General features: G+C 43.9%; 1 protein-coding gene across 2 annotated transcripts in view; it reads right to left on the reverse strand.

Annotated features, from left to right (window-relative positions):
• The window catches only part of SMARCC1 (SWI/SNF related BAF chromatin remodeling complex subunit C1), a 93256-nt gene extending 67108 nt beyond the window's left edge, over positions 1-26148 (reverse strand). The window contains exons 1-7 of one of the 2 annotated variants that reach the window (XM_074873952.1): positions 25882-26148; positions 18198-18317; positions 11137-11222; positions 7320-7401; positions 6087-6179; positions 2580-2649; positions 304-373 (exon numbers count right to left, since the gene is read on the reverse strand). In XM_074873952.1, the coding sequence (XP_074730053.1) occupies positions 304-373; positions 2580-2649; positions 6087-6179; positions 7320-7401; positions 11137-11222; positions 18198-18317; positions 25882-26148 (788 nt within the window). Of the gene's footprint in view, positions 1-303; positions 374-2579; positions 2650-6086; positions 6180-7319; positions 7402-11136; positions 11223-17544; positions 17624-18197; positions 18318-25881 lie in introns of those variants that run through there. The other variant, XM_074873992.1, reaches the window with a different exon arrangement.
• Between the last annotated feature and the right edge of the window lie 1295 nt (positions 26149-27443).

Genomic DNA, 27443 nt, shown 5'->3' on the forward strand with positions numbered 1-27443 from the left:
GTACTGCATGTTTCTGTTAAATTTTTAGACAAGTCAGCGTGAGATAGGTCTGAGCTTGTCATACATATGCTGCGTAACACAAAAAGAGTGTAGTTGTAGCCCACATAGCTGGGACATTCCCCATGCAGGTTCACTACTGGTAACCACAGAGCACTGCTATTCAGAGAGATAAGACTCAGTAAGCTTAAGGAGCAGCTTGTCTGAGGACACGGATTTTCCTACTTGCAAGTTTTAATCAAGACTTTTCCATCAAAAAACTTAAGTCAGATCTGGGGTCTGCTTTCTTCCCCCACCTTTCTTTACCTGTCTGGAAAAAAGCCCCAGTGTACCAGCACCTGCTTGTCTTTTTTCATCACAGGTCTCAACCATTCATCTGCAGAGGGGAAAGAGATGTAACATCAGATTCAGATTGTAAAGCACATTAAACACTATTTGGCTTTTCCATAGTCAGTCATAGTAAAGTCATTGCAACCATCTCTGATAAAAGTCTACTGAAGTGCAATTACAATGGCCTGGCCTGCCACAGGAACACACTTGCCTGCATTATCCTTGCCAGGTCTAAACATGCATGTGCTCTGCCTGTATACGACACAGATGTTACATTAATAAAGTCATTTTGATGCTGAGAATTATTACATTTCCTTTCCTGGACACACACATTCATACCCTAACACACTCCAGATTAAGATCCAAAGAGGCTTGAAACAGTCAGAGGCATTTCTGGCTGACAGGTGGAAGCAGGACCCTCTGCCAGCTCATCTCATCCCATCTCATCTCCCAGACTCCTTGGCCAGCTGGGCCAGGAACTCAGAATGGGACAGAGCAAATCCTCCAAGAGGACATTCAGTAAAGACAGCAGAAATAACATGGACAGACAGACACATGCTCCAGTCTGTCACTATCTTAAAAATCTCTGTATAAACAAAAAGACTAAACTTCTCCCAAAATGCTTTCTTCTCAAGTGGTAAACATTTCCCCTCTGTCTGTCTTGATCCTCATTAGACATCTGAATCCCCTCATTAACTTATTCTATTGATTTACATTTATTTCAAAAGACCTCTCTTCCCAGTACTAAATTCTACTCTTAACAGGTATTTAGAAAAACCAATAGAGTTCAAGGAGAACGTCAGGGCAGCGGGTGGTGGTAAAACAGATTTTAATAAAAACCTTTAAGAGTCTAACAGAACTTGGATTTCAACTTTCTTCTTTCACAGCAGTACTAATAAGGACTTCAAGTCAATACAGACTTACTGAGCAACACTAATACTTTGCTGATTTTGCAGTAAGGCATACGCTCAGTCTGACTGGTGTTTTAAAGGTTTTTTCCTTTTAAACTGCACATCTGACACAATGTAGTAACCTACCCCCTGCAACCCAAATACTGAGAATATGGCCCAGAGCAGGATTAAAAGAGAAACACTGAGGCTTTGAACCTGAAGTTACACTGCTTGAATTCATGGCTGTTTCTCATCTTAGTATAATCAGGGCTTAAGAGAGCTCCATCTAGCACATCTGCATGTTCACAGGCTACAAGACAGATGGGACCTACTATGCCTGAAGTGGTTACAAATAAATACAAACTTGTGGCTAGGCATGCTACTACCAGAAGTACCGAACACAGACAAGCACCAGAGGACAAACAAGCCACGATCGTTCCTACCAGGAGTAAGCACTTCCATCTAGTGGCCATCAGATGCCAGGGCGTATCAGAAAAAGCTAATTTATGTCAGTGAAGCTCAGACTCAACAACAGTGATCCACTAGACAATTAAATGTATTTAAGATGAAAAGAATTAAGCGTAGTTTTTTTGTTATTTGCTGAAGAATGCATCTGTTAAACTGCTTTTCTGGAACCTATGTACTTCATATAGAGGCAGACTGCATTAGAATAAAGCCAAGAATCTCCATTTATCAGGTTCACTTGTTACTGTGTCCACCTTGCCAAACCCCATGCAATGATACGGATCAGCATTCCCAACCTGTCACCTGGAAGGACGAGAACACGGCAGTTTTTCAATTCTCATCTACTTTAGCATCTATCTGCCTTTCACACATCTAGTTGATTCCTAGTAACGTTTCACTCAACATTCTGACCTATATTTACACGCTGAGAGACACCACAGAAGCAACAACAGAAAAAAAATAATGGAAACTTTAGTTTTAAACCCCCTACTTTCACTGTCCTTCCTTTTAATTTTTAATCTAAGTTAATTTTTTCAAGTTCTCCCAGATCCTTAGCTTTGCTTCCCTTCAGGCTGCAAGTTATTTGGGACAAACAAAATGTCTATCTGCATTCAGCAATAAATAATATCTCAATTTCCAATGCAATCATGGGAGAGTATTCAGTGTTACACACCCTAATCTGAAAACGTTGCATCAAATAAAAATGTGAATATTACACCCAATTGTTAGAAGCAGGACACAGTGATTTTATGTGAAGTTGTTAAACGTAGAAATACTTTTCCAGTGGCTCTCAGGAGCGGGCTAGGAACATTCTGTGTCTGTGCAAAAGCTCACGTAAGTGCTAACAGAATTTAGCTGCAAGACTATTTCCACTTAAAAATTAGGAAGGAACTTTACCATCATCCATTGAGGTAGGACTTGGATAAACGTGGTGGGTAGCCTTTGACTTCTCTTCAGTTACTGTTCCCTGTGGGAAAGGTGGAAGAAGAAACTGCATGAGAAATCTTCAACACATTCCCCCAAAATTTTTTGGCTGCTTCTTTTTACCCACAGCCCATTTAACCCAGGAATATTCAAGGCTAACGTCAATGCAACTACAAATACCATGTCTAAGAAGCAATTGTTTTAATACTGCTGCCAAACTACTTGGTCATCTCCTGCTCTTTTCATCTCAAATCCTTCCTCCTCCGAGTTCCTTCTGCCCCGATTTTCATCGTAAATTTTTCAACTATCAATTCATACAAACCCATTGGTGAATACTTTGTAAGAAAGCGTCTTTTTTCCACTAAGTACACATCTTGGTCCAAAACAATTTCTAAACATGACAATTTACATAAGATAAAGAATAAGAAACTTAACTAGAAATGGCTGCCTTGAATAGAATATCCTTAGTATTCAGGAAAGGCTGTATGTCAAGAGAAGAATAAACACCCTTTCTTTCAAAAAAGCCTCCTAAATCATAGAACAAAGGGAATAAATCAGAAGTATACTAACATGATACCACTGTTTGTCAAATATTTGAACACAAGAATATTTTTTCTTCTTGCTGGTGCAGGACAGCATTTTCCTGACATATGAGAAGCAATAGATGTACTTCTCATGCTTATGTAGATGCCACAAACAGTGGTACAAAAAGCGATTTCTCTACATATGGGTACAGGTCATAATTATATTCCTACTGGACCTATATGCAAGAAAATTCTACTACATAACTAGGTATCTGTTAAATAAATACATAACACTGCTTAGTGTGGCCAGTCAAGAATCACAGAATGGTTTGAGTTGGGAGGGACCTTAAAGATCACCCAGTCCCACCCCCCTGCCATGGGCAGGGACACCTTCCACTAGCCCAGGTTGCCCAAAGCCCCGTCCAACCTGGCCTTGAACCCTTCCAGGGAGGGGGCAGCCACAGCTGCTCTGGGCAACCTCTGCCAGGGCCTCACCACCCTCACAGGGAACAATTTCCTCCTTACATCTAATCTAAATCTCCCCTCTTGCAGTTTAAAACTGTTACCCCTCATCCCATCCCTACACCCCCTGATCAAGAGTCCCTCCCCCCTTTCCTGTAGCCCCTTTCAGTCCTGGGAGGCCGCTCTAAGGTCTCCCCGGAGCCTTCTCTTCTCCAGCTGAACCCCCTCAACTCTCTCAGCCTGTCCTCACAGGGGGGTGCTCCAGCCCCCCGAGCATCTTCGTGGCCTCCTCTGGACCAGAAAACCCTGTCCTTCCGTCATGTGGAGAACCATAAGGATTCTCCCACTTGCTGCAGAGACGCCTCCGGTCTCCATATATGAAGAGTCATTCCCAAGGACAGCAGAAATTCACAGTCTGTAGACTCTTCTGCAGAGGAGTTGTGTTTTGGAACAGTTCGTATGAAAATGTTATTTAAAATTTACATTCCATAAATACTTGACAGATTTATTTGAAGGACTTAAGAGCACATGGGGTAAGTTACAGCCAACAATATGCGAACAACTTATTTAGAAGACAGCATCAAAATGAGGAAAATTAAAAAAGCATGAAGATGCATTGCATTATGGTAGCAATATGTGAAGACTTAGGGCCAAAGGGCAAGAGTTCCTACACCAACAAGAGTTCACAGAACTGGGTAAAGGGAGAGGAGGTCCTCTGAGCAACAGCAGAAAAGAAAGCTGGAAAGTAAGAAAAATTTAAAAGCGTTCAAAGTGAAAGGAAAGAGGCCTGGCATGAATGAAGACCCTGCAAAGTGTTTAAGGAACAATAACGGAAATTCTCCCTTCATTCCCCATGAGCTAAAGACACTTCTAGATATCTAATCTGAGCTTTGTGAATCAAATCAGTAAATTTCATCTACTTCCTACAGAGCTTTAAAAACCCAATGGATAAACAGGAAGTCTCTCTTCGATGCTATCTTGACTGAAAACAAAGGGATGGATAACCTTACATTAAAACAGCTTTCTGAAAGATGTAAGCAGATTGTGAGGCTTATTCCCTGCCTCTGCTAAACTGAACGTGACTGGAACCTAAAGACATAACAAGATGGAAGAATTATCTACCAATAAAACGCTTTTCTTGAAGTAGATAAATATAAATGCTAAATCTCGCTCGTTACCTGCTTTCAAGTTCCTAAATTATTATTCTGGCTCTTCTCAAAAGAATCCTCAACTTTTACAAAGAAAATGAGAAAAAGCACGACTACCAGAAACAGTAACAGCATCTTTATCAGCAGAGAGAACAAACATCTTACTGACACCTCTTTTTCTAAGCCCAGAGATCACACGAGCACTGTGCTGGGGCAAGAGCTGTGCCACTCTTCTGCACAGGCTGCAGTCAGGGCAGCGAGGGCTTGGAAAGCCCACAGAGGAGGGAGCTACAGGTACTAGGGATGGGGTAGAGGGAAGTCAACAGCAACAGGTTAAAAAAAAAAATAAAATCAAGATAGTGAGCAAACATGGGTAGCAACACAAATACAAGATGAGAATTCAGAGGTAAGGCAAAGGAAGAAAGCCCAAAAAGCAGAATTAGGGACAATTTCTGTATTCAGTTCTTCACATCCCTTTAGAGACAGAGCTGCCTGCTTTAAAAGTCCCTTAAATCACTCATGGATATAGCATGCTTTGAGTTCACTACAGAATTCCTTTACGAAAGGAAAACAGAATCATTAATTTAAGCAACAGCAAGCATCCTGAATTAGCTGAATAATTAAGAGTAACTTGTGAAAAATTACACAACTGAAGTTGAGACGATGGTTCATAATGACAACACAGGAAATACATTTAATCTGGAAAAGAAACAGTTTACTTTGGCTATGGCTGTGAATTATCAGAACACAAAAGGCTATCGGATGATGTAGAGTTCACATTCCAAGATACTTCTCTCAAGACAAGTGAAAAGACTGTTTACATTTTTAAGAGACAACACTATTAATCTTGTTCAGTTCAGCATCTAGTATATTAAATTACAATGGCAAGATGTTGACTCTCAGAAATAAGCTGACTACCTAACAAGCGAGAGACCCTTGTGTTCTGTTCAGCACAAGAAAAAAAGCAAGTAAAATAAAGCAAAAGAGGCAGCGATCATTTTAAGATCAAAAAGCTTCCTCACGCTGGACCTTCTGCTTTACGTAAGCAGGTTATTCAGCCTTAAATCAGCTATTGCAGTGAACTCACGGAGACACCACAGCTGCTTCTCACTCCAGCAGCAATTTCAGATTTACTTTTAGAACAAAGTTATGATTCAATCTCCGTGTGAGGATAACTACTAATGGCATTTTACAAGTGGTGAACTTCTGGTCTTAGGTGACTTGCTGCTGCTGCCTTGAGTTGTCAGACACAATCCAGATGAAACTGATATGTTGAAGTCAGGCAAATCTATTTTATCTTCCAACTGACAAAACATTTGCTTTAAGACATGCTATTTAACAGTTACCTGGTGACGTTTGACAATATCCTTCAATTTATTAGCCAACTTCAATTCTATATCTGGAATGAGGTAGATGGTCGGTCTGCTCAGACAATTGTTCTAGTGGAGAGAATAAGAATTGAATAAGAAATTAGTAGGCCACCTGTGACATAAATCAAAAATTCCCCATTAAGATCACCAGTGCTTGAAAAAGCTCAAAAGGAACACATATCAGGTTGTGACACAGCACACTAACTCTAGCTCCAGAAACCCCTAGGACAGCAGTCTTTCCTTCGCACACCTCCCCACCAAAGTTTTATCCTGCGTTTCCTTCTGGTCTCTGCAGATCTGCCGCTAGCTCTGTCAGACACATTGTCACAGAAGGGAACAGCACCCAACGCAGCTGCTCTCATGTTCCTGCTTTCACAACATCTTTAATGGGAACCACGTCTTTGATTTCAAAGAATTTTTTACCAGGCTCTGGAAGACTCTGACTGAAAGGGAATTTAAGTCCCCTGCACATCAGCTTCCAAATCTGAACCTGTCCTGTTGCACTGATGTGCAGATTCATGCATTTCTACGATATTTGCAGGTACACATTAATTTCATTTTGGATTTTAAGATGTACTTTATTATGTACTGAAACCACCATACAATGGCAATAGTCTTTTATAAGAAGAGTATTGTTTCTTTTTGCTGTCCCTCCTATTCCCATTTTTAACAAGCACCTGAAAGTTACATCTTGACTGAGCTTTGCTGTAGAGTTCAAAAAAAATATCCTGTTATTCACACACAGCAGTTAAAAAAATTAACTTCAAATTAGATTCCATACAGCTGTTATCAGCTCTCTTCTGGTAGTAACTAAAGCGAGAGTCTAAATGTATCCTAACCTAAAAAAAGTCAAACTTTTATCAAGCTGAAAGTCTCAAGAAAGTCAGCAGTCGAATGGATATATAAAGAACTAGTTACTCGGTCCTAAGGGTGCTTCTTTCACGGGAAGACGGAGACACTTGGAATGCTTTCTCCCACCTTACAAACAGGTTTTTCTCACCCTATGCATCTCTGCAGAATATCAATGAAAACATTCTGAAGTTTTCAAGTGGAAATTCTGACTAAAATGGGTGGGAGAGGGAGGGAAGAGTATAATATTCCTACAGAAGTCCAGGATGACACTCTCCAGTGAGTCACAACTGAGGTTAATCAGTTAATCCCCTCCCCTGAGCGTGTGAACACACAGAGTTTTGTATCTGAGTTTCTTGCCTGCACTAGTGTTTTCTCAATGTTCATGAACATCTCCACATTTCGATCCATTCGGGATGGATTCTGCAGGTCAAACCTCCGCCTGTTAAGGAAAATTATTCAGAAATATTAAATTCAACTCTCCTCCATTCAGCAATCAAGAATCTTTCACGTTCCACATAAGAAACAGTGTATTGTGGTAGCTACATAAGAACACTTAAAGCACAACCACAAATATTTTTGCTTCACTTGGCAGCCCTCACAAGCAAGAAAAAATCACAATGAACCAAATCAACAAAATGCAACTGATTTGTGAAATGTTTAGGAAAAATGGAAGTTGACATTGTCCAACAAAACCCTGTAGCAGGGTTGTGCATTCCACTACAGTCACAAAGGGTAATTAAACAGAAACATAATCAAATGCTCACAATGGATTTCAACACCTAGATGAGAAAATTCATGAACAGGCTCTCACATTTCTCTTACTTCTAGTTGTACCCATCCACCAGTCCCAGATCTAATCCAGGAAAAACACAGCAATTTGTCAGGCTGAGATTTTCTAAACTACTTATCTATTTGAGAACAAGGCATCCCACACACAGCGTACAGGTAGCTAATAATCCATGTAAGCATTTTATGAACGTCTTTATTGGAGTGTGGTACTTTAAAGTTTGCTACTTCACTGACAAAGTAATCAAAATTCTTGAAATAACAATGCAGATTTAACTGCCTATCAAAAATGGGGGGGATAACACAAAATCTGAGGCTTTCTCCCGGGAAGAAGCACAAGAGCCCCCCCAGAGGCATTCTGCCATATCCACCTGAACTGTGCACATATTCAGAAGTCACGGATGAATCAACTCAAAAAAAAAGAACTGGACTGGCGACCCCCAGCAACCTGAGAGGTGGGACGATAACAGCACTAACGCCAGGCCCTCGCCAAATTCAGCACCCGCAGGTGTCTGCGCTGGCACTATCCCACGGGCTCGTCACCCCCAGCCAGGGTAAGCGGTGCTGCAGCAGCCTCTGAAACAGATTCGGGCCTGACCCTTCACAATTCAGCCTTTTCCAAAGCACCGTGGTGTGTTTAGATAATCAGGTTGTTGACTCTTAGATGTAGAAGACTACCTGGTGCACTTCTGTACTTCCCAAGTTTTGGAAAAAGCTGTTGCTCGAGTCTGGAAACACTCTGAACTGCGGTGCCGAGCTGGTGTTCGGGAGTGGCAATACCAGCAGAAGCGATTTCAGCATATAAAATAAGAAGTACCCTGTACACTCACCACAGTGAAAAAGCCATGCACGTCATTACCATGCAGTGACTGATATGCTTTAATTTAACATCCCAACTTAAAATACTATGATTTATTCCTGTGCCCATATCAAACGACAGTTTCTTTTAAAGACATGCTTGTTTCCAGTAACACATCAAATCAATTTTTAAAGTTTATAAATATACAATGAAGATAAACCAAAGCAAGATTGATTTTTAGTCACAAAACCCATTACCACACAACAATGGCACCACATCAGTATTACACTACTAAATTAAACAAAGACACTTCAGCTGAGACCACCATTTTTTTCTTCACTTGAGGCTCTCTAGCATTTTCAAAAAGAAGTTGCCCATGCAGGTGGCACTGCGTAAAGGTGCTGGAGTGCTGGGCAGCACTACAAATGTTCACTATTAGTGAATGATGGCTTCTCTCCTAAAGCAGTGCTACAGACTCTTCCCTTCCCACTAAGAATATGGCAAACAAGTTAAAAATAATACCCTGGCGTATTTATTAGAATCATCTTTCAATTTTAAAAGAAATTTACGACCTCTTTAAACAGCGTTGTGTATGTTGAATGACTTCCAGGAGTAGGGCCAGTCATTAATAAGTCTGTTACTTTATTAAATTGTGTTGTGCGGTATTTTACACCTATAATACACAGGAGTTTAAGAGCCAAGATCAAGCCACTTCTCCAGTATTCAGCCTCTGACAGCTTCACAGCCCGTATTCAAAACATATGCTTCTCAAATATAAGAGTTTCAAGGGAGTGAAGGAAGATAAATGCCAAATAAACACCATTTAGACACCTAACAAAGTCTTCAGTACCTACAAAACAAAGACACTTAAGGCATTGAAACTTGACCAAAATTTTTACATTTGGCTGCCTAAAATCTGCATTACATATTCGTTTAATGCTACATATGTCCCCAAATCTCTGCTTGCTTTTAAAACCCATACTTTAAGAGAAGCATGTCAATATATGAAGAAATAGCACTTTTTTTAGTTGCTCATTTAGATAAAAGAGTAGAACTAATTCCTCCTATCCTTAGCTTAACTGACATCCTCTGACAGGTTTTAGCAAACAACTACTTGAATTGCAGTGATAGACAAGGTATGTCCAGCTGCACTGGATAAGTGCACTTTTCAGACATACCTATTATGACGAGGAAAGGTACTTCTCCTATAAGACAGATCATTCACAAACAGGTTAAGCAAGAGCGACAATGCATACCATTAAAAAAAAAAATCATATTTCAGGCAAAACACCACATATTATTTGGTTGAGTCAGTGAAGGATACATTCCAAGCTCTAAGTCTGATCCTCAGAGTTAAATTCAAGTATTACTTCCCCCTACATCCCACATGCACAAACACAAGACACTACCCACACTAGTTTTGAGGAATCAGCAAGAGAGTGAGAAGAGAGGAGGCAATCACGTATCTGAGTTTTGCTGACAAATTTCAATGACTGAAAACTAAATTTGTTCGGAAAAGATTTGAATGTTTAAATATTCGCAAAGTAGGAGCCATTTAACTCCTTTATCTTAAGGCAAAGAGGTAGCAAGACACTCCTGAAAGATATGCCACACAGAACACTATAAACACGTATCATGTCCTAAGGTGTTGGCAATATTTGAGAAGGAAAAAACCTGACAGCAGCTTACTCATACCAGCTTTCTGATATATCCACCTCAGATATCCATTTAGCTGATACGAGTATAAACAACTCCTAAAAAAACCAACCATGAGAAAACAACTTCATTTTTGCCTTTTGATTTGCTCTTGTGGGTAACAGAAACACCATCGGTTCCAGGAATGCTGTTCCAGGTCTGCACAACATCAGATCGGAAACTATTTAAATTCACGTACAAGAACAATCTCTGCTTACTTTTATCTATCAACTTTTCATCCTGTCCTGGTTTTGGCTGGGATAGAGAGATTTTTTCCAGTGTTCTCAAATACAGTAATTCATGCTACTGCTGTCTTGGAAGGAGGATTATAACTTAAAAACACAGAGGTCAAAACACTACTGGGACGTCACATGATTAGTTTTAATACCAGTGTCAATAGCTACACGGGCAGTGTTTCTAATTACTTACACCCCCCATTTAAGGAGGTTGATAAGCCATGGAAAATCAAGCATTTATTATTATCTATGGAATGCTTCATGTTTTCCCAGTTATAACTAAACACTAGACTTAACACAGTAACAGAGATTTACATCATAGATAGAAAACAACAATTCTAAGATACTGGTTAATTTGCTCTGTCATAAGGCAAATAAATGACAAAAAAAAAAAGCACTTCAAACTTGTAATTAACTCCCAACCTACAGGCTCAAGACCTTAAACTTGGACAACTTATCTTTAAATTTAGAAGCGTGGGGGTGTGTCATAAAAAAGCTACCATCAGCAAAACAGGAAAAAAAAAAATCTCCTCTTCCCATCTCCAACTCCCTTGCCTACTCAATTCTCCAGAAAGTATTAAACTTTGAGTAGTTTGCATAGCCATTTCATGTGCTTAATTTCATGCAAAAGGTGTATAAATCGAAAACAAAAACTTACCAGCCCTGTTCATTCTTATATTTGTAAGCAGCACCAAGAATGTGACATAATGTACCTCCAGCTTTGAAATCCATGAAGCATTTTGCCTAGAACCCAAAAGAAAAGTGAAAACACAGTGACATTGACTTTTATATAATTATTTTAAATGAATACATACTTGCTAGCTGAGTTTTAGACATCTAATTTATCAAACGCATAGTTTAATTTTCAGGTGAATCACTTTTGGAGTTCTGCAGTCTCCTTTAAGAACATCTCGAGAAGATTAGATGCATTTGGTTTAAGTAGAATTCTTCACGTTTGCAAGCAGAACCTGATATATCCAAAAGCTCCAAGTCCCTCCTTAAACGAGTAGCTTGCAAAAAAATTCCTTGCATAGCTGTGAAACAGAAATCCAAACTACTCTTTGAACATCCATTTCACAGTAAATTAAACCTAAAATCGCAGCTGTCAGCTAAGAAGCTCTTCATCTGTATTAAGTAGACCAAAACAAATAATTAGAAATTAACATCTCAAACCCAGGCTCCATATTCACCACGGCTCCTAAAGCTCTCCATTCATGTCCTTCGTCCACCACAACAAAGAGTTGTTTGCCAAGATCTGAGAAGGTCACTGTGCAGATCTGCCCTAACATACTAAATCCAACTCATTACTTCACTATCAGTTGTAGCAGAGCACAGCAGAGTCACATATTCATGAACAGGTGAATTCAAGAGCTGAAATTCAAACAGCAGCATGAGGAGACTGAAATGCTCTCTAGAGTCCCACCAAGTCCTTCCTCGAAAAGTTTACTAAAAATGCAGGAGTGTTTCCTACACGGAAAGGCACACTTTTCTGATAAATCTTAGTTCGAAATTATCTTTGCTATTTTACTAGTGTCTCTGGTCAGGATGTTTGGATGTGGTCGGAAAAGAGTAAACTACTGTCAAAGTCACCTTAAAAATGGAAGACAACTGGATAGCTCAGCTGAAGGCAGGGCCAGAGAAAGGCAGCACTAAATCTAGTTTCAGCATGACAGCCAGGGCATCTGAGCTCTCAATACAGGATTCGGAACAGGAAGAAGAATACACCACAGCATTGATGAACTAACCAGTGATAAAGCAAGCAACGTGTGACATGAGACTAGAACAAATAAAAACTCTGTTTCTGTCCACCAGGCCCTCTTGTTACAGATTGTTTTCCAATATGACTGATAAATCCATTTGACTGAGCCACAAAAAAGTCGTTTTAAAATAACTTTTTTTAAAAGTTCTTTTAAGATTTAAAAATTCATTTACAAACATGCACTCAAGTAAGACTACCCTGAAACACTTCTTTCTATTCGTTGCAACGCCAAACTGCTTTTGGCAAGTTTTATATAGGATCAGGAGGACTTTCAAAAGGCTTTTTAGGGCAAACACGTCCATTTCCCAGGCAACTTCAGATATACTTAAAGCAAGCTGTTCTAACAATAAACTGAAATGATGAAGTAAGGCAGATCCATCAGCCCTGCTAAGCTTCCACACCAGAAATGTATATTCTGCCTTGGGGTGGGCATCCCCCAGCACTGAGGGGGAAGGACCCCGCTACACCTCCCAGCCCCCAGAAGCACCCAGCGGCCGTCTCAAGGGCCACTCTGGACTTGACTCCTTCTGATGTCGCTCTGTTCAGCGCAAGATGCCCAGCCATTTACTGGAATAGGAAATTAAACCTATCTTGCCATATGCATGCTCAATGTATAGGCCAGGATTGGTCTATTTGGTGTTTCTCAGTAAAAATAACAAATTTGTACAATTCACAAAACAGAATTTGAGGAGCTGGGCTCTGGTTACCAGCGGCTTTCTGCAAGCTGCCTTCTGCTGGAAATAGAGAAATCACAAAGCTGGAGACACCACACAGACATCAGCCTTCCTAGCAGTTTTCCTGCATTAGGAATGTTTCTGATCTACCTTACTTTTTAGACCAGAACAGGTCATTTTCTTTAAAATCCATTATATTACACCTGAGGAGTATTTGCTAACACAGAATGAACACCAAATTTCAGTCTTAGCATTGCTGACAAGCATTTTAAATTCATTCTGCAGCGAGGCAGCTAAAACGGTAGCACGGGATCTAAACGAAACGTTGCCTTCCTTGGCTCTAGAGCTGCTAATGGAAAGCAAAGCAGTTCTGTGAGATATCAAATACACCAGTGTCCAAGAACAACATCAAAAAGATCCTTCATAAGCATTCAACATGAACAGAACTGCTCCTGGTCTACCATCTGTTTAGAGCCCTACTGTGCACAGAAAGCAATAAAGAGAGCTCAGAGCTGCCATACGGGTACTTGCCAGTTTACGAGCCACACGCATTTCAGTACTATTCTTAGCAAACTGAAGTCCTCTCTAGATGGAGCAGTCCCTGATCAGAAGCTTGAACTAAAACAAAATGTTTTAAACACACTGAATGATTTTATTGCCATAAGACTTGGCTCCAAGAATACAAGCGTTGGTTTACAAACATGCAACAAACACTAGTTAAAAAGAAAAATAAATCTCAACACGAAGCCAGAAGACCCGTTGTAAAGAATATTTTTGCAGCGCTAGCATGGAAGTTGCCGTTACTTATCTTCAGCTGTCCTACATACGCATGGCCATCCAGAACTCCCTTTTTGCTGACGTGCCGGCTGTATCGTGCAACTGGATGAAATCGCTGCAGCAAAGTCCCCCTCATCTGCATCTGCTGATCCCACTGTTGCATCCAACGTCCCCTACTTCAAGTTCAGGGGCTGCTGCTGCAGCTTCGCCTTCATCAAGCAGCCTGTCAGCAGCCCACGTTAAATCCTGCAATGACAAGGCCGCACCTTTCCCGTTATCGGGGCAATTCGGCAAGGCCGTCCTGCAGCCTGGCACGGGGCTCAGCGACCCACGAGTCCCCAGCAGCACGAGCGATCGCAGCCGCTCTGGCAAGTTCGGATTTTACTACCGCACCCAGGAAGTTCAGCCAGTACTTAACCATGAAAAACAGCACACAAATCTCTGTCATAGACACCAGCCACTTTTCTGAAGTGTCAGCAGACTCTAGCAAGACCCTCTCACTAAATTGTGGCTGTTGCTACTGGCATCAAAGGAAATGGCTTTTAACAACTAGACAAAACCTGTTCCGCAGAGGAGAGACAGTGGTCAATAGACCAGATTCCCTTCAACATTTTTACCCAGAAACACAGAATCATCTAGGTTGGAAAGGACCTTGAAGATCATCTAGTCCAACCTTTAACCCAGCACTGACAGATCCCAGCTACACCAGATCCCTAAATGCTATGTCGACCTGACTCTTCAACCCCTCCAGGGATGGGGACTCCCCCCCTGCCCTGGGCAGCCCATTCCAACGCCCAACAACCCCTTCTGCAAAGAAATCCTTCCTAAGAGCCAGTCTGACCCTGCCCTGGCGCAGCTTGAGGCCATTCCCTCTTGGCCTGGCGCTGGGTCCTTGGCTCAAGAGACTCATCCCCCCTCTCTGCACCCTCCTTTCAGGGAGTTGCAGAGGGCCAGGAGGTCTCCCCTCAGCCTCCTCTTCTCCAGACTCAACCCCCCCAGTTCCCTCAGCCGCTCCCCATCAGACCTGTGCTCCAGACCCTGCACCAGCTCCGTTGCCCTTCTCTGGACACGCTCGAGTCATTCAATGGCCTTTTTGGAGGGAGGGGCCCAAAACTGAACCCACTCATCGAGGGGCGGCCTCACCAGTGCCGAGCACAGGGGTGAGATCCCTTCCCTGTCCCTGCTGGCCACGCTAGTGCTGATACAAGCCAGGATGCCATTGGCCTCCTTGGCCACCTGGGCACACTGCTGGCTCCTGTTTAGCTGGCTGTCAATCAACACCCCCAGGTCCCTCTCTGACTGGCAAAATCCATCATAACAAGGCAATTAAGATCAACAGGCCTTACAATTTGCTGTCTTAGGAGTTAATATCTTAAGACAGCCTTTATTTGAAACATGCAAAACTGCCTTTAAGAGAGTTCATCGGCTTTTTCCTTTTTGAGCATCAGTAAGGTTAGACAATATGCATTTAAATGCAATAACGAGAAGTCATGCACAGAAGTCAAGCTGTAATAGTCCTTCATTACCTCTAGATCTACTAGTCTAGTGCTCTAGACCCCATACTATACAACACCCTTGCCAAGAACAGGACCTTAAACAGAGAATTAACAATCCCCTCTCAAACACAAGGTCTATTTCATCCACTCAAAGCACTGAGTAAAATGTCTGAGCTTTATTTCAACAGATGTAGTTTGCAGTGATTCAGCTCAGTCCAGGTCAGAGAGGTTTACCTTGAATACCGATGGAAGAGACCAGCTTCCCTTTGTCCCTGACTGCTCCAGCGCCGCAGAGCAGACACTTCAGAGAATGAGCATGAGGTACGCTGGCTAGGACTTGGAAAATTAATATAAAGGCTCTCATGTGAGCTGGAAGAACAACCTTGGTTTGACGTGGTCTCATCAGTAAGTGCTCCTAGGGAGCCACATCCCGATGTTTTGCAATAACGGCAGTTCTCAAGCTCAACACTTCATCTCAAACTGCACTGACAGAGGAAACACTGCAGTGTGTACTAATGGAGACCAGCATCACGCAAGGAACGGACTATTAACAGCAGCCTTTAGTGATGGTAGTTGTGAGTGTAGTCACAAATTGAGGACTTCTGCAGTCACCTGCAGGTAACAGCACTCAAAGTTTTGATGGCTTGGGGGTATGTAGGAATACAACAGAAGATTGGCAAGGAGGACTGTAAACACGCTCGAGTGACTTGCAACTGGGGTGTCAAAAACCGCATATATCACAGTAATTCCTGTTTAGCTCTGTGTGCTTGACTGCATTTAGATAACACAGGCCTGTGACAGACTCAGAGGCACATTATCAAACATCCTTGAGATTCCTGCCCTGCTATGTGAAAGATCAAAGCACAGTGAAAAGCTACACCTGTAAAAATCCCTGACATACAGGTGAAAGCAGCAGATTCGAGATCTTTTCTTTCTTCTCCTTTTTCTGGCTAGCAAGGACTGAGCTCCATGGTGCCTCTGCCTGGGTGCTGCTGCAGAGAACCCCCGGGTCATGAAGTAATGAGAATAAATTTACTCTTCGTATTTCATCCGTGGATTTGTGGTTGTTTCTGCTTCCTGCCTGCGTCGGCTCACACCGGGTTGTTTCTTTTACACAAGCATGACCTCCTCCTCTTCAACTTCAGATCCTCCCTCGCCAGGAACACGGTAATACTGAACAGTCACTGAGATAACTACAAACTTTTAACCTCTTTTAGCTTCATTCAGTATCTTTTCAGTTGAAGTCTGCAATAGCTTTTCAATGTATTTCTGGAGATTAGCAATGTCACTTAAGACACCCCTTCGCCCCACCTCTCTTCCCAAGTCAGACATAATCCTGTAGAACCGAAGCATTCTGCACATCTTCAAAGTGCTACGGTAGAATAAGGAAGCCTCCTTTGCAGTCTGATCAAGCATCTTAAATTACATGTCTAGAAAAGTGAATGCTAACCTCACCTTAAGAGTACATATCGCATTTTCTCATAAAAACAATATAAAGGAAGATGTACTGATGAGTTGTCTTCTGTTGGAAGTAACTGAGAGCAGAGAGATCCAACTGCTGTAAACTTAAGCGGAGCAAATTTGATCAGAGTAGACCTTTGAAACAGCAAGAATAGTGAAACAGAGGAACAACATATTTACAATGCCACGGAAATCTTTATTACCCATTTTTAAGATAAAACAAATTGATTTAAGACTTGAGAGCACTCAAATGGTTTATCAACTTGTTGAGTATCAGTAGGGCTTTATGGTCTACACTGCCGTATCAAAATAAAGCACCGCAATGTTCACCTCCTTCCCTAAAGCTTTTCACTACCACTGAAGTTATCAGGCGATCAGAACGGAAGATACGGTGAGCTACGTCTTCATGGCATCTTGTGGTGCTTCTGTGTATATTCCTAAGCACCAAGTAAGTCTGAAACCCTCTTTTTCTGAGGAAAACCTGCATGAATTCACACTCCTCACAAAAGTAGTTACATAAGCAAAACATCTGGGAAAAAAAAACACCATAAAATAATAAAAGATACTACTCTGTAAGTGGTGGACCAAAGAAGATAGTACTTTCAACAGTTTTCAGAACAACTTAAGAGTTTATGATGGTGTAATCAGTTACAAGTATTTCCAACTTAGTATGTCTATCTAAACAGAACCCCAGACTGCATGACCTTAGGTTCCCCCTAAGCATTCTGTGGCAAAGATAATCAAAGACCTTCCTGCTGAGGCTCACAACGCTTATATATGCATCCACGACAGCTGCCTTGGCCCACAAAACCTGCTCTAAATCGGCCAACTGGGCGCTTGATACCACGCTGCAGTCCTTGCCCTTCACAACCGAAATCCCTCTGTTACTTTGTCCTTACCATTTGCTGCATCCCTCTTCTCTCTATCAGCTGTTTAGACTTCACGCTCATTTGGACAGGATTACTTTGGTGGCAGGCAGCGTTCCAAGCGCAATGGGACTGATCTCTGAACACAATCACTAGGGTACTACTGCTAAAGATGTGCCAAGTTTGAACCTTAAATAAGCAACCCTTAAAATGTTGATCCTGAGTGACTGGAAAACTATCCCAGACTAATTAGGTAACTATGTGCTACTAAAGAACATGGTAAAGCCACTTTCCAGTGTTGACAGCACGACAAGTTTGAAGTTTAATCAACAGAAATGCCCAATGGAAACTTGTTTGCTTTGGAAAGTGCATCTTATTCAGGCAGTTTAGGATACATCAGTCCAAACAGATTTGACTTAAAGATTGCGAGCTTACACAGAATCTTAATAGAAATTAAAACCCTTCCACGGGATTCAGGAAATCATTTCCAAATGTATAGAAAATAAGCTGTATGACATTGAAAATCTGCTTTTAAGGAGTGTGCTATTTCACCCCTTCCAGAGGATGCATCAACAAAAGCCTCAGCACCCATCTCCCCGTCTCCTGGAAGCACGCCAGCAGCACAGATACCGGAGGAAGAACAAAATATGCTGTTGTAATAGCAGTGGGTTTGCCCCAATACTCACAGGAAGCTTTGTAAAGGCAGGATTGGTGACATGTTTTCCAAAGGCATCTTCCTGGAATTGCAGCAGCTGCACCACCAGTCCAGCCAGTGTTTTATTGGTAGGAGCATCTGCTTGAACATACTGAAAGACAAATAACACAGGCTTACTTGGGCTAGAGGATAATAAAACATGAAGACTGGTTTCCTAATTCCCCAGATGACTTTATCAGTTGTAGAGCAGTTTCAGATTTAAGGAGCACTGGGGAGGTGTGGGGGTGTGTGTGTGCACGCACAGGAGAGGCACCAAGCACAGAACATTTTCCAAGCTTTAGTTTTAAAATACAGCACATATCTGTGAATCATCATCAGTTCATCACAGCCAGCAGTGTTTTACAGATAGAGATTAACTACTTCAATCTGATTTGTAGTTCCTAATAAAGGAGCAGACTAATTCTGGCCCACACATACACAAAGCTTTCTACAGCAACTTTACAAGCTCCTTCTGTGATCAACTACTACACGTAAATCCTCAGAGCATCCGTTTGGTACTGTATAGCGTGTCAGGTACAAACAGAAAAACTGATCCAGACAACTACACTGCAATGCTCTGCAACAATCTAAAGATTTCCCAAGGTTATAACTTCTAATAAAATGCGTATATGTAAAAGGGGAAATCAAATATAAAAAAAGTCCCACAGCTTTTGAGTTTTCATTACTCCTAACATTACAATATTCACTTACTGGATGTAATCTCCTCACCGTGCCAGAAGACTTCTAAGAGTAGAACAAACATTACTGGTTCATGTAGATTATGGAGTAATATTAGCTACCCTAGTTGTTTACCTGGGTAACACTATGAACCAAGGCCTTGGCTCTTCCCTCAAACCAAACTCTTCTAAAGCCCCTTAAAATTTTTTTTAGGAGCCAGAACCCTCAAAAGTTTAAAGCAGTGGTGTTAAATCGCAGTCAAATCTAACTAAGCTTTCCAAAGCACCATCTGCGTAGCAAAAGGTACTACAAAGACACTGACTTCCACGACACCTTTACAGTATCTGACTACCTCGAGTTCCTTCAGCACGTCTTAAGAGGCAGACAGACATATCTGAGAAACTAAACCTTCGCAACTCGGAGGACACAAATCCCTGTAAGACTCCCCGGGTGTCCTGCCCTGTGTATAAAACCTAATCTAGAAATACAAACCTATAGAAAACAGAAGGATAAATTCCCAAAGCTGCATTTTTCTTAGCCCTCTTCCCTCCCCCCAGGAAAGGCAGGCAACGGTGACAATTTTAGCCAATTAGTAACTCCTATCAATTCACTTCAGCTACCACAGAGCTATGAAGCAGCAATAACAGTCAGTCTTTACTGCTGTCAGAATCCAGCTGAAGATAAAGACTTTTAGGCTTTTTAAAAACCTCTAGACCCTCACGCTCCTCTGAGCTAAGCAACTACTTTCTTTGTAATTTTTGGACCAGAAGCTCTGGGCGCTCAGCTGAATTCACCAGAGCGGTTTAAGCAATCTTTTGTTAGAATTACTGATCTTAGACAGGATGGCAAAACGGAGCACGTGACTCAGATGCCCCAGTTAATCCAACATCTTTACTGAAAAACCCATCCTAGCCTCTGCATTCGCTTACCAGGTGCTGCAGCTCAGCGGGAAGCCTGCCCTTCTCTTGCCTTTGTTACAAGTGATAAAATGCTCTAGCAGGGAGGCACAGAATAATACTTAAACCCTCATTGCTAAATTTACCAGGACCCTTTTTATCAGTGTCCTAAGGGTTGCTAAACCAAGAAGGATGATTACCAAAATACATACGGTGCTGTGTATTTTTATAACAGTTAATAAAAGATTTATCTTGCATTATTTTTTGTATAGTTTAAAAATAAGTGACCAACACACCCAGGATGCACACAGATGTAGTGTATCACTGCTGACAGCCCTAAAGCTCCCATCATTTTGCATGTTCAACCTTTGCACCACCACCTTACACAAGTCTGAATAAAACTCTGAGCTTTTAGTCCAGCTATGCCAATTATAATGCACTCAAACAACTGTAAATTAAAAGGTGCAAGCAAAACAGGTTATCTGCTAAACTACAGATTCAGGATTTGCATAAATGTGAAAACAAAAGCAGAGCAGATCAAGTGCCACAGTTCATATTAAATAATCCTGCTTCTACTACCAGGACAGCTTTGGACTTGGACACATTCACATGCCATACACGTTAAACATGATGAAAAAGCAAAGCCACTGGTTCCAGCTGAAGCCCAGCAATTTAAGACTGTTTACCCATTTAGCTGTAGCACTTCCTCTAAATACATATCTAGAGCAACAGATACATTTTTTTTTCCCCAGTAAAACAGAGTACGCTGTAGTAGTACACCTTTAGTTTTGCATGGGAGCCACACTCTTGGAAGATTAAAAAAAAAATGCAAAAGTAGCTTTTGCATGTCTTCTCTGAAGCTACACAGCCTTCATCATTCTGGCAATGCTGAATAGAGAAAAACCCTCATAACCATCGTAACTCATTTAATGGGGAAAAAAACCTCCATACGGCTACATTTGGGTTTTTTGTACAGGGTAAAAGTCTTACAGCTTTCTGCACCAAGTTTAACACAGTATTTTAAATTAATAAAGCACAAGAATGCATAAAATGCAACAAGACGAAGTATTGATGGCTCCTACCAACCATGAAATAAAAGTATAAAGCAATTCTGTACTTATGGCCATCATTTAAAACAACCAAAAAGCCCAATCACCAACCCAAAAACTTCTTTATGGCACCTAGAACCAAACTGCCTTCAGCATAACCCTCTAGCTAAGGTTCTCTCAACTTCCAGTTTGAGGATCCCATAAACCATGGGAAGATAATTCATGAAAAAAGATAACCAGAGAAGGAATTTATTCTTCACACAAACAAGCCAACAAAACCAGAAAATTAAAATCAAGAAGGAAATAGTGCAAGTTTAGGGTTTTCTAGTAGGGTTTCTTTGTCACTTGTAAATGAGAGTCACCAAGACAACACTGCCTGTTGTAAATACACGATGACTCGGAGCACCCAGCGATGCAACCGCAGTCAAAAACTGAATCCAGAAGAGGTGGGATTCTTGTATTGACTTACTGGAGTTTTCTTCCAAACATTTTCCTTCAGAAAAAAACCTCAAAAACATTTACATGAAGATATAGCTTGCAAAGTGTATTCTTACACATAAAATTTTTCAGGCACTTATTCCTTTACTTGTAGATCCTATTTTTACCTCTTGCAGGAGGCTGGAAGTTACCAGGAAGGAAGATATCATTGGGAACCCCTGATTCTATTCTGCATTGACACTATTTTGAAAATTTTTTTCACAGGAAACTTATCTGTCTGAGGTTCCCCCTAAACGATAAGGGAAAAAAAAAAAACCTTCAAAAGGAAGCACAAAAGACTCCAATCACTTATGCACACTAACCAGCAATACAAACGGATCTTTAAAGCAGCAAAATCAGTAAGATGATTTCCTGATGGATGCACAGTGGTTTGAGGGGACCACAGAAGACTGAAGTCACAACATATCTGCAAGTTTTCCACTCATCTCCACATCAGACAGAAGCAGATGATTCTGCAGCAAATAAAAGGTTTTTAAACAGCGAATTCCGGCAGACAGAAATGACGCCCTATTCCTAAACACACAGCTTTGGCATAAGAGGATTTTGTTCAAGCGCTGAAATACCAAAGCCTCACCGACACAGCAAAGATTTTTCTAATAATTCCATGTTAATTCAAAATACAAAAACACCCACGTACCCTTAAGCAGAAAACACGTATGGTCAGAAGTCTTTTGGTGTAACTCAAATCATTCAAGAACAGAGAGAAACCACTAGCAGAGGAAATCATTCCTCTTCACCGGCAAGATTTGCCATCACAGCTGCACTGCAAAGCCTTTGTCAGAAGCACAAGGGACAGATTCGTACACCCGGTTTTGATGTGGTTACTGACCTCAAATAACCACATTACGGCTCTGAGTTGTAGCCCTGATGCACAAAATCCTTTCCTTCTCCCAAAACAAAGAACATTTCAGTTCAGATCACTAAGTAACGGGGAAAGGAAAACCAACACTAAAATACTTTGATTCAGGTTATAACCCTTGTTCCTTTTTTAAAAGGCGAGAACAGAAGAGAGCTGCAAACAGAGAAAATCCTCCCTCAGATTAAATCGAAGTCAGTCACTGAAGAAATACCTGATAAGCGTAGTTAGCACTGACGCAAGAAGTCAGAGCCAGCCGAAAGATAACTACAAATCCTCTAAATTCAGCTCCTGGCTGGCGGCGAACAAGCAGGTGGTCTCCAAACAGATGTCTTTGGGCATAACAACTGCCATTTCCCAACAGCTGCCAAGAAGCGGCTCGTCCCTCCTCGCTGGCGGGCTGAGGCTTATTAATAGAAGGGCACAAAGGGATCCCACTGCTGCCCACCGTTATCATCCTGTGGTAAAAGTCGTGCTCCACCGGCATCAGTCCAACACCTTACAACAGCACGGCACTCCAGTAACGCAGAAAGAAAACTTACTATTCTACACTTGAAGGCACAAGTGGGTCCCAGATACTCCAACCACCCCAACTTCCAGGTGATACCACCTCCTCATACTCTGCACGGTTTAGCATCTATACGGACAGCCCATGCTGTCCTCTCCTCTAACTCACCCTCGAAGGAAACACTCCACTTGGATCTTTAAAAATCAAAACAAAACAAAACACCCTCCTCCCTGACCTTCCCCCCCCCGGAAAAAAAAAAAAAAAAATCAGTTTTCCAACTCTGTTTTAGAGGGGCAGGGCACAGTTTCCAGGGCCACTGAGTAGCTGACGATCCTACAGGCCAGTGTACTGAACTGGACGTGATGAACACACTGGGAACAGTCCTTGGGGACTCCGGCTGTAAGGCCAAGGTTAGTTTCTGCATCCTTCATAATACATATGAAAAAAAAAACCCACCAAACTATCTCAGGAAGATATTTAAATACATGAAATAACTCCGCTTTATGCCATTTTAATATGAGCAATCTGTTGCTTAATGGCAAAGGAACCGTCTAAACAACACATAGTATGAGAGATCACTGAGTAAAAAGTGAATTGCCCAGTTTACTTTTGAACTATCAATTTCTACATATAGTGGCCACCTGGATGTCACCAGAGTTAGTCTACCCAAGTGCTGTGAAAGCCTGTCAGATCCCCCAGGCCTTGAAAACCCCAGCACAGACCTGTTTCCAACTCACAGGGAGGAAAGGCTCAAACATCCGTACTGCGGTCCAAGGCCTGGGAAGAAGTGGGGGACCTCCTGCAGCTCTCAGTGCAGAGAAACAGCACAAAATGACTTCCATACATCACACACACGCACAAAAACAGGGAGCGGGAGGAAGTCTGGAATAAGCAATTTTGTTTTCTGTCATGTTTGTTGTCACTAACAGTGTTCCTTCCATCTTTACAGGCATCCTTTTCCCACCCACCTGAGCCTCCCCAGCACAAGCTCCCAAGGCACATGGTCTTTCTGCGCATCCAGGGAAGGTCCTTCCTCCCTGCCAGCACTTTAGCGAAGAAGGAACGGGCCTGGAAGGTTTGTGTCAAGAACATCCTTTCACAGCAACGCAGGGTTACAAACCCCACACCGCTGCTCAGCGGATCTCAGCATCAGAAAACCTCTGACCGAGTGACCACCCTGCGTGGGGAGCCCACTCCTCCCCATCAATGAGCCTCCCACGCTAATATTTAAACCTCTTTTTTAGTTATACTCTAGAGACATGGAGAACTCTCAGATATTTGAAGACTTGTCTAATCTAGAGACAAGAATGAGAGGATACGGATCCTTGACCAAGCTCGCTGCTGCTCTCGGGATTCTGGTCCCCAACGTCCCTGGAGCTCCCAGAGCTGGACACAACACCTACTACAGCCGACGGTTTCATCACTGCTGAGATGCACATGTATCCATTTTTAAGAGTATAAACTGGACAAAATTCAGCTATCATCGCTGTGGACTTTTCTGAAAGAAGTCAGGAACCTACAGCAAGATGAAAATAGGTGTAAGATGAACTAGAGTCCATCTACTGCACATCAAAAAGGAATTAACACTTCCATTTAGATTCCTCTTTAAACACTAGTAGTAAACATCAGTTTCCTTGTTTCCTAAAACAAAAATAATTTTCCAATTTTTTAAAAGGATTTTACACAGTATTTTGAAACTCGCCCAGTAAAGATGACTTCTTCGCCCAATTCTAATTACCTTCCAGAGTTCAAGAAATAAATGAAGCCATCTAATCTTTATAACCAGTAATTCTGTGTAAACTAATTATAATAAAGGAGTTTTCCTTTGGTACACAAAATGAAGGCTCCCGTTCTGAACTACAGATAAGAGGGCCCGCCAGGCTAGTAAGGTGAGAATCAGCTTGTCTAGACAGTTTTGATTCACAACAGCAAGGGACAATAACCGTTAGTGCTTTAATAAGGTGACTTGCTCTTCTGCAAGGTGCCAGTTCAAAGTTATTTCAAAAGTTTACCGCCGTCTTGTTGGGTATTCAGTTATGAAATCGAAATGAAAGAACACTCCTTCTCATACGTCTAGAAACAACAAAGCACAACCAAAACAAAGTCAAACTAAAGTCATATTTTTGTGTTACAATTTCCTTATCCACATAAATAGCCTCAAACGATGACCTCCACCCCACGGCGCTGCGCTCCAACAAGCCATGTGGCCGGACCGGTAAAACACCCCTCTGAAGGGGTGCTGGTTCCTAACGCGGATCACTTCAGACACCCGCTTCAGAGCGCTGCCACGGAACTAACCCAAACCCGCAGGGTAACAGGCAAAGTGCTCCGCGGGTTACGGACACCAGACCTACCGAGGGACGGAGGGCAAAGCTCAGGTAAGCAGAGACTAAGGCAGCGTTAGGCTGTCCCGCATCTCCCCTCGATGCCTCTCTGCCCCACCAAATGCTCTTCCTAGGATTGCTAAAGCTGTCCGGACAGATGTACCTGCCTTTGTGAAGTTCACATCAGGTGATTTTTCAAGGCTTAGACATTGAAAGGAAGTTACAAAACCATCACGCAGGAAAAACACTTGAAGAGAAAGCAAAGGAGAACAGAGTGAGCAGGACTACAAAGGCGAGCAAGGACGCTGCCAAGAAGTGAACTTGCCGCAAGCGCAAGCAGCGCGCACAGCTCGGATCGCGCCAGACCCGGGGAACGCGGCTCTGCGCGGCACAAATGGCTTTTTCTTTTTTGTTTTCTCACCCTTTTTTAAACACCCCGACGCTTCAAGGGGTGCGGTTTAAGTGAAACCCGGATAAAATCCTGGCAAGCTAAACCGGGACTTGCCCGCACAAGAGAAGTTCCCGCTGCAGCTCGCCGCGGTGTAAACATGGACGCGGGGCAACGGCCGAGCCACCGCGTCTCGGAGGGAGAGCGGGGACCCGCCACAGCTCCCCCCGGGGGCGGCTGCCCCGCCTGGAGCCCCCCCGGGCCGTCCCGGCCCCGGGCCGCCCCGCTCCCCCCCAGCCACGCTGCGGGCGCGGCGGCGAGGCCGCGGCTGACAAAGCCCGGCAGCGGTGCGGGGCCTCCCCCCGCGCTCCCCTCCGCCCCCTTCCCGCCTCGGGGAGCCGCCGGGGAACCCCCCCGCCGCCGCGGGAATGGGCCGTTAAACCGCCGCCCCCCCTCCGCCCGCCCCCGCCGGGCCGCACCTTCTTGTAGTGCTTCCCCAGCCAGACGCGGACCGAGTCGAGCTGGGACACCGTCTCCGGGCTCTCCCAGAACTTCCCCGTGGGGCCGCCGTCTTTCCGCCGCGCCACCGACAGCGCCGCCAGACCGGGGCCGCCGCTCACCGCCACGGCCGCCGCCGCCGCTCCGGGCCCCGTCCCGCCGCCCGCCGCCACCGCCGCTGCCATTGTTACCCTCGCCGAGCGCCGCCGCCGCGGCCCTGCGCCTCCCCCCCGCCTCACGCCGCGCATGCGTCGAGCGGCGCCCGCCCCGCCCCCTCGGGCATGCTCGGGGACACGCCGCCCCGCCCGCCCCCCGCCGCTGCGCGCGCCGGCCCGGTGCGCCCCGCTGGGCCCGGTGCGGCCCGGCCCGCCCCCCCCGCCCCCCCCCGCCGGCGCCGGGCCTCCGGGCGCCGCCGCCCTCAGCGCCTGCGCCCCGCCCCCCCTCCCCCGCGCAGCCCCGCCGCCATCTTGGCGCAGGCGCGGGCGGCCCTTTTGCGCGTGCGCGGGCGCCCCGTCCCCTCCGCCGCGGCTCGGCGCATGCGCGCTGCCTCCGCCCGCCCTGCGCGCGGCCTCGCTGCCGCCCCCGCCGGGCCCGGGATGTGCCCGGGGATGTGCCCTGGGCGCCGGCCGGACACCCCGACACCGTCAGGTCTCCCCGTCCCTCCTCACGCGCTGGCCGGCCACGGCCGCCCCCTTCACCGCGTGGTGACTTTTCACCCACCCCCCTGCTGCCCCTCCGCGCACTAATGGCTTTGGGCGGATTTTTAACGTTGTTTAAATACGCCCTGTCTCGTGTTAGCTCCGCTCTTGACACCTCTGCTCCTTCCTCAGCGTCCCCAGTGCCGGCACACAGGACCAGGGTGAGGCAGGAAGGTCACTCCTGGCAGCTCTGGGTGCGGAGGCTGCGGGTCGGACCTGATCCAGAACTCTTTTTTTAGTCTAACACACATTATGCTAGTAAAGAGGAGTTGGGTATCTAGGGTGGAAACCCAAATTTTTATGTTCAAAGCATCCTGGCACTCTGAATCCCAGAATTATCTCGGTTGGAAAAGCCCTTGAAGCTCCTCCAGTCCAACCATGAACCTCACCCTGACCGTTCCCAACTCCACCAGATCCCTCAGCGCTGGGTCAACCCGACTCTTCAACCCCTCCAGGGATGGGGACTCCCCCCCTGCCCTGGGCAGCCCATTCCAACGCCCAACAACCCCTTCTGCAAAGAAATACTTCCTAATATCTGCTTGCACTAGGTGGTGGTAGCAGATGGAAAGGTGTGATACCACTTTATGGGCATTACATTTCCACTCATACAGTAAATAGGTTTTTTTCCTGCTGTGGAAAGAGGCACACGAGAGACCTGCGTACCCTTTTATATCTTAAGGACAGCAGGCGGTGAAGCATCAGACCCTCGCAAAGGATAAGAGGACAGCTCATCCTCAGGTACAGCTGCAAGGATGTGTCGCTGCACTAAGGGGGTTTTTTTTTCCTTCCCTATTTCTGAGGTCAGTTGACCCCTTGCCCTGGCACAGACGCTCCTTGCACTCCTA

This window comes from Strix uralensis, chromosome 1, assembly GCF_047716275.1.
Source record: "Strix uralensis isolate ZFMK-TIS-50842 chromosome 1, bStrUra1, whole genome shotgun sequence".
Lineage (NCBI taxonomy): Eukaryota > Metazoa > Chordata > Aves > Strigiformes > Strigidae > Strix > Strix uralensis.